Source organism: Oryx dammah, unplaced genomic scaffold (assembly GCF_014754425.2).
Source record: "Oryx dammah isolate SB20612 unplaced genomic scaffold, SCBI_Odam_1.1 HiC_scaffold_15, whole genome shotgun sequence".
In the NCBI taxonomy this organism is placed as follows: Eukaryota; Metazoa; Chordata; class Mammalia; order Artiodactyla; family Bovidae; genus Oryx; species Oryx dammah.
The window spans coordinates 16,674,856-16,682,575 of NW_024070199.1; the positions used below are offsets into that span (position 1 = coordinate 16,674,856).

At 50.6% G+C, this 7,720-nt stretch overlaps 1 protein-coding gene across 1 annotated transcript in view; it reads left to right on the plus strand.

The window, feature by feature from the left end:
- Nucleotides 1–4,296, plus strand: part of LOC120874267 (teneurin-4) — a 327,401-nt gene extending 323,105 nt beyond the window's left edge. Inside the window, exon 27 of the mRNA XM_040255609.1 lies at nt 1,515–4,296. Coding sequence (XP_040111543.1) covers nt 1,515–2,273 — 759 coding nt within the window. The 3' untranslated portion in view covers nt 2,274–4,296. The remainder of the gene's footprint in view (nt 1–1,514) is intronic.
- The last annotated feature ends 3,424 nt before the right edge of the window (nt 4,297–7,720 follow it).

Here is a 7,720-nt window from a genome sequence, read left to right on the forward strand (position 1 = left end):
TCTTGTCAATGAATTATTGATTTCTGCCCTTGGCAAGCATCAGAGATCTTTGTTGTTGAGCACTCTGGCTTTCGTGAAACTCTAGGAAATAATTGTTCACAGACAGGGTTCTATTAATTATAAAGAGGACTTAATTTCAGTGAGAAGCTGATGGGCCTGTTTCTAAAGCCGTTTGCCTGAGTTGCTGATAAGGCCCTGCAGCCTGCCTGAGAGTGGCTTCCCATAGCTCCCTGAGCCACGGGAGGGACAGATATGCCAAGGAGAACAGGCCCAACCTGTTCCCTAAAGCAGCCAAGAGCAGGGTCACTTAGGGAGCCTCCAGGAAGCATTGCAGAGACAGAGGTCATCCTTGAAAACCATTTCTAAATGTGGCAGAGAGCAATAAAGCAGATTAAGAGGATTCATGGACTTCTCAGGTGGCACTAGTGGAAAAGGACCCACCTGCCAGTGCAGGAGATGTAAGAGATGTGGGTTCAATCCCTGGGTCAGAAAGATCTCCTGGAGGAGGGCACAGCAACCGACTCCAGTATTCTTGCCTGGAGAATCCCATGGGCAGAGGAGTCTGGCAGGCTACAATCCACAAGGTCACAAAGAGTTGCACATGACTGAAGCGACTTAGCACGCACACAAGAGGGTTCACATAAACCACTGCTTTCCATCTTACTAAGCCTCTAGCCAAGAGTACACCCTCGTCATTGCCGCATCTGACATCACCCCCTCATCCTCCAAGTCCCAACTCAGGTGTGAGCCTATCCTTGAACCCCGCCTTCTCCACCTCGCCTCTCTGCCTCCAGGCTGACATATCCTGGGCTATGTTTGCTCCTCCCAACTCCAGTAGCCCTTGAACTGAGCATCTAGAATCAGAAAGACCTGGGTTCGAATGTTGGCTTGAATACCGACTACTGTATGACTGTGGGCCAGTCTCAACCTCTTTGAGCCTTAGCTTCTCAGATGTAAAACCAGAAAGTAATACCCCTACTGTATAAAGCTATTGTGAAGATCCACCAAGATAATGAATGTGAACTATTCAGCTCAAAGACCAAGACATGTTGGCTATAGCTATTCCTGTCACTTCGCTTAGACCACCAGTCCTCACATTTGATTGTAGTTATTCGTTGTACGTTTGTCTTTCCCCATGAAACAAGGAGTTCTTCAAGGACAGGGATGATGTCTGATTCGTTGTTGTGACCCCAGTGCCGAGAAAGCAAGTGAGCCCAGAGTAGATGCCCCCTGAACAGCCTCTGAGTGGAAGGAAGGGTTAAATACATGGGTGCTTTTACGGCGAACCCTGGACAATGGGTTCAGCGTCACCATTTCCCAGATCAACAGAGTGCTCAACGGCAGGACTAGACGCTACTCGAACAGGGGCTGGGTGTCCTAGTGGTCAGCTGTAGAGCTAGATGCTACAGGCTAGTATATTTGTATAAGTTAGACTTGGTCATGCAGGCTGATTCTCCAGTTCCCTGGTGGTTTCCCCACTTCATTTCATTCTCTCTTTCTCCTCCCCACATCAGTCTATCCTCGGGGTGCAATGTGAAGTGCAGAAGCAGCTCAAGGCCTTCGTCACCCTGGAACGTTTTGACCAGCTCTATGGCTCCACAATCACCAGCTGCCAGCAGGCCCCAGAGACAAAGAAGTTTGCATCCAGTGGCTCTGTGTTCGGCAAGGGGGTCAAGTTCGCCTTGAAGGATGGGCGCGTGGCCACAGACATCATCAGTGTGGCCAACGAGGATGGGCGGCGGGTGGCTGCCGTCTTGAACAACGCCCACTACCTGGAGAACCTGCACTTCACCATCGACGGGGTGGACACCCACTACTTCGTGAAACCAGGGCCTTCGGAAGGCGACCTGGCCATCCTGGGCCTCAGCGGCGGGCGGCGAACCCTGGAGAACGGGGTCAACGTCACCGTCTCCCAGATCAACACGATGCTTAACGGCAGGACTAGACGCTACACAGACATCCAGCTCCAGCATGGGGCGCTGTGCTTGAACACGCGCTACGGGACCACTCTGGACGAGGAGAAGGCGCGGGTGCTGGAGCTGGCCCGGCAGAGAGCCGTGCGCCAGGCCTGGGCCCGCGAGCAGCAGCGACTTCGGGACGGGGAGGAGGGCCTGCGGGCCTGGACCGAGGGCGAGAAGCAGCAGGTGCTGAACACGGGGCGGGTTCAAGGATACGATGGCTTCTTCGTGATCTCAGTCGAGCAGTACCCGGAACTGTCAGACAGCGCCAACAACATCCACTTCATGAGACAGAGTGAGATGGGCCGGAGGTGACAGAGAGGACCACGGCCGGGACTTCTTGCCAAAGACAGCTACTCTTCTGTGGCCGCGGACCTGACTGTGTTGTACTTAAAAAAAAAAAAAAAAAATTCCTTTTTTTTAACAAGTGCAAAAAAACAACAACAACAAAAAAAGATACTTGGTTGCATTGTAACTCATGCAACATCCTTTTTTTTAAGAAAAGAAAAACACAGATTTGGCCTTCACACATTTTTTGCAAAGAACAGAGGGTATTTTTTTTTCTGTAGTGTGATCACAATGAAAACTTAACTGTCTTTTGTTCCCTTTTCCTTGAGGAGTTTTCCTTGTTGTTTGGGGCACATTTCTCTTCTCTGAGATGCAGCCCCTGGGGTGTGTTCTCGTCTGTCCCCAGGTCCCCAGTGTGATGTGAGACACGAGTGTCTGTGCTAACTTGTCCCATGTGCAAGGCTATCTTCCACGGGGGTCAGGCAGGAGTGAAGGGTGCGGAGAGTCATAGGCCAGTAGCAAATTTCCAGAGGGCCTGGAAAGAGGGTCTGCAGGACCCGAGGATCTCTGGCCACGCTCCCGCAGACAAGTGGGGGTGCTTTTTAACACTGTGTTCCATGCCCCCGGAGGACCATGGATGGTTTCATCTTGCTCTGGGGAATTTCATGATCTCACAGCACCTTTTTCAAGCTGCCCCAAACTCCTGTCCAAGCTTTATATTTTGATGCTAAACGAAACCCCCAACCCCTTTTGCAAACCCTATGTAGTTGTCAGTTGCCACTCCTGTGCTGGGATAGAGCACGTGTCTCCCTGGTCTTTTTCCCAGTCTGGCAACCTCGTCCTGGGGGCTAAGAGGCAGAGGTACCCAGGGTGTCTGTGGTTGGTCAGTCCTCCCGTGATGTTCCTTATTCAGCTCCTCTTCTCTCCCAAAGCCAGATGTGAGAACCAGCACTGCACAGCCGGCCCTCAGTGTGGGCACCACACCCGGAAGAGAAGGTCACCCACAGCAAAAGGATGGCGTTGGTGGCAAGGATACCAGCCTGCCTTCCGAGGTGAAGCCCTCTCCCCCACGACTCTGGGCATCTTTCCCTCCATTGCTCAGCTGCCACCACTGAGAACTAGGAGTGTGGAGAGAGGTGCCTGGTGGCCTTCGGTTCTGGAAAAGAGGTTTAAGGAAAAGTCAGCCAAAGAGAGAAAGGCGTGAACCAAGCACGCTTCTAACCAGCTCCCAAAGGCACCTCTGCTTCCCTGTTAGTGTCGAGCTAACTGCAGAGCTTGGGATGCAGGAAATTCCTTCTGTGAAGTTCTTCTAAAACAGATGACGGCTTCTCCCCTCTAGAGGAGCCCAACCAGGGTTTTAAAGCGAGATGAAGGAGCAAGGAGGAGAGAAGAGAGAACTTGATGTGGCCTGGCAGCATCAAGCTGCCCCTCCAGGACTGGGGGCAGTGCCCGCAGATGCAGGAAGCCAGGCTCCAGTTGCCCCTGTGAAGACCCACGCCTGAGGTCAGGGGGTAGAGGCTTGTGGCCAGCCCACACCTGCAAGGCTTGTCCGGGAGAGGCAGCCCCCACTGGGCTGGAGAAGAGCACTGAAGGGAGGGGAGAGCCTGGGGCTCCCTTCTCCTATCTCGTCTGCCTAGTTACCATCATCATTACCTCTCACAGGAGGCTCTGGGAGACCGGGAGGGGAAGCCAAATGTTCCCTCTTAAGCTGGGCTTCTTAGAAAATGGGACTTCTATGGGTTACATTTTACATTAAGTGTGGAAAATGAATTCTGAGTCTGAGCTCTTTCCCCGTGGAAACCTTGTTGGACTGACAAACTCACGGCACCTTTATAGCCTTACTCACAGAGTCTTCAGAATATTCCAGCAGTGAACGAAACCGAGACGATCTCTTGCCGCGTGAGAATTGGCGCAGTACGCGGGCCAGGGGCCTGCCTGGCAGAGGGAGGCCCCCGCAGCTGCTCAGGAGAGGAGGTCTCGCCTGACGTCGTTCCACTGGGATGAGAGGATGCGTTTCGCTAAGTGCTCTTCCTGTTTCCAAAAAAAAAAAGTGACACTGCCGTGACAGTGCATCTTGGCCTGTTTGTCCACTGCGTCCAGAGCTCAGCTGAGTCAGATGGCAGGGCTTCCGGGCCCACCGTGCGAGGCGGGGGCTGGTGGCAGCTCCCATCTGGTGGGATCCTTCTTGAATAGGATGGAAGATAGTTGGGCCTGAAGAACACATTTTGTTTTGTTTTGTTTTTCAACCCAGAATAGACATGCCTCTCAAATATCATCTTGATGGAAGGGGTCCTTGAGCAATGGGGCCCTGCGCATTGGCCTAGATGATCAGTTCCACCCTGACCTCCTGACATCAGTCCAGACCTGCTGGGGACGTCAACTTGGAGGTCAGAGCCAAATAAACCACCTCCCCAACCCTCTGACTCTCCAACCCCAAAGTAACAGTGACTCTTAAAGATCAAAATCACAGAAAATTACTGAACATTCCTTTTCTTTAAACGAATGATATTCTATTTTTTCCTGGGCTACACACCACCAAGGAGGCCTAGCTGCTGTATGGGAGGAAATGGAACATCCCTAGCCTGTAGAGAAAGGGTCTCAAGTGTGGGGCAGGCAGCCTCGTGCACCTCGGTTTCACCTTGTGCTGTTGCTACTGGAGACGGTGCTTCTGGCTTCGGCCCTCGTGAGTTGCCTTGCATTCGAGCTAGCAGGCGACTCAGTGCCTCTCCTCGCAGTATCTCCCCGCTGGGACCAGCAGTCCCAATGTCACAGCAACAGTCTGAAGGCATAAGCCAGCGTTCCCAGTGCCAGCCTAATAGCCTCCAGGCATCAAATCCCATCTTTGATGGCACCTGCCCTTTTGGCATTAACCAACCAAAACGTGTCCCTTCCCTCAAGTGACAGCCCTCCCTCCCTGTCCCTAGTCCATTATTCTGCAGGATGACACCTTCTGTCCCAAGAAGACAGAAGAGCTGTTTGTGGAAGCTTCTTTAGAAGAGCTCCTACTTCCTCCTGTATCCTCCACACCTGCCATCAGCCTCTCTGTCATCACCTTAAATAGGGCTTCAGTGATTCCCCAACTTCAGTTTTATAAGATGAGATTTCCTTGTCACCCACCCACCAGACAGACATCACTGGAGGGGGGAGCTATGACAACAGGAAGAAGGCAAAGGAACTCCACGGTAAATGGCCCCTGATGCTTGCCACTCAGAACTGTTTGCTGAGAATTAAACCACAGAACAGACCAGTACCTGATTTCTACCTAGGGATGGAGGATTTGAAACCATTTCTAAGAAACTGACCAGAAGTTGAAAATGGCTGAAGAGTGTGATTCTAATGATTTGGGATGAGGTGGGGCTGGGAGCAGAAGGTGATGTAGATAAGGAAGGTGGCTAAAACGGGGCGGTGTTTTCATAAACACATAACAGGGAGCTTCCCAGGTGACGCTAGTGGTAAAGAACCTGCCTGCCAATTCAGGAGACATAAGAGACGCAGGTTCGATCCCTGGGTCAGGCAGATCCCCTGGAGGAGGGCACGGCAACCCACTTCAGTATTCTTGCCTGGAGAATCCCATGGACAGAGGAGCCTGGCAGGCTACAGTCCATAGACTCGTAAAGAGTCAGACACGACTGACGCGACTTAGCACAACAAAGAATCAGATTTGTTTAAAAAAAAATAACCTTTTTAGCTATGACTTTTAAGTACCACCTTTAACAATGGCAGGGCTTTCCAATATGCAAAGAAAAGATTTCCACGTGAAATCTTAGAATAGTTTTACATTGGCAGCCTTGTATCTGCAATTGCCACATGGTGAGGACCGTGACACTGAGCTCGGTGCCCAGGAGGACGGAGTCAGCCAGGCTGCAGCAGGGTCTCGGGTTTTGGGGTTTGTTCCCCCGGTGCTCAGTCAAATCTATCCTCTACCCCCTCACAGTGGCTACTAACGCCCCAGCCGTGGCTTCCGGTCCCAAGCTAGGGCCCGCCTCCTGAGGGTTCCCAGAAAGAACTCAGTCTCCTTTTCCCCTTGGGATCCTCATTTAGGACTAAAAGCCCTCTATTGAAGGTTCATAATTCCCAGGTAGGTTTATATACTTGTCTGTATTTTATTGGACAGGAGGAAATTAAAGAACTCTGTAGTTCAAGGCCCTTTCATTTAACCTTCGAAAAACAGCAAACTCATTTTAAAGACTCATTGCTCAGGTGATAGAAACTTGATCCTCTCCAACCTTTACATTCTCAAAAAACCAGCCTTGTGTACATGACCGCCCCAGACAGCGGGCCAATGTTGGGTTTCTTACCCTCTCTGGAATGCCAAAGGCATGATACCAGGTGACCTCATGGTCCCCAAGAACATGTGTTTGATTCTGAGGGCAAACTGCCAATGGAGAACAAACGCTCCAGCAGGCTCCGCTAGCCTGGCAGAAGCTGAGTCACAGATGTCTGGTGGTGCCCGGCAGCCCTGGATTCACCCACACCAGAATCCCACTTTTCTAGACCCGCCTGATGTTCTTCAAGACTTCTAAACCCGCAGCTTTGGCAACGGGACTCTCCCAAGCTGCCTCTGGACGACCAACACTGGAGACTCTGGCCTTACCGTGTGGAAATAATTTTCCTGAAGTCTGGAACTAATTTTGAGAAGTTTTTTTCTCAACACTTTTGTGTTTCTAACACTGTATTCTTGACTGTGTAAATACCGACAAGGCTGTAAATAAATGCAGATGTAGATACCTTCTAGAAAAGAAAAGAAAAAGGCATAAAAACAAAACCAGAAGTGATCCTGTGTAGCCTTCGTTGACAAATAAAAGAATATTTTGTGTTTAAAGGTGTCCAGTGGCCTTTTGTTTGGAGAACGGTGGCTCCCTGAGCCAGTGCTTTGAGTTTGCACTACAAGAAGCAAACTCAGTTCTCAGGAGGACTGCCAAAGCTCTGCTCCTTGGCCCTTAAGCCCTCCAGGTGACGCCTGTCATAGAGAGGCATTTCCAGAGGACACAAAGACCCTGGGGCTTAACCTCACAAATGTCAAAGCACCTCTTTCACCAGCTATGCCCCACTGTTCCCCCGGGCCATATCCCAGCTGCTCTTCTTACTGGCCTCAGGGACAGACTCCAAGTGGCCAGACAGATCGACACTGCCCTAAGGAAACTCTGTTCACTGTGTCACGTCACTGCGTTCCACGTGGGGTGTCACTAGTTGCACTTTCAAAAATAAATATTCATCATACAAATTATTATAGCCACATAATCCAACTTGGGGGGAAAAGGAAGAAAATTCCTTTAGTGTTGTTTTGGGTTCGTTTTTGTTTTTTGCTCTATGATATGTATTTTTTTTCTGAAAAAAAGAAATCTAAGGTAGGTGTAGTCACAGCATACAGGTAATTTTTCACCCTGCCTTTCTCAAAGAACCTCACATTTAGCCTCAGGTCTAGAAGTCAGGGATGACAGCTGGTCACTTAGGAAAATACATTTGCTAAGCCC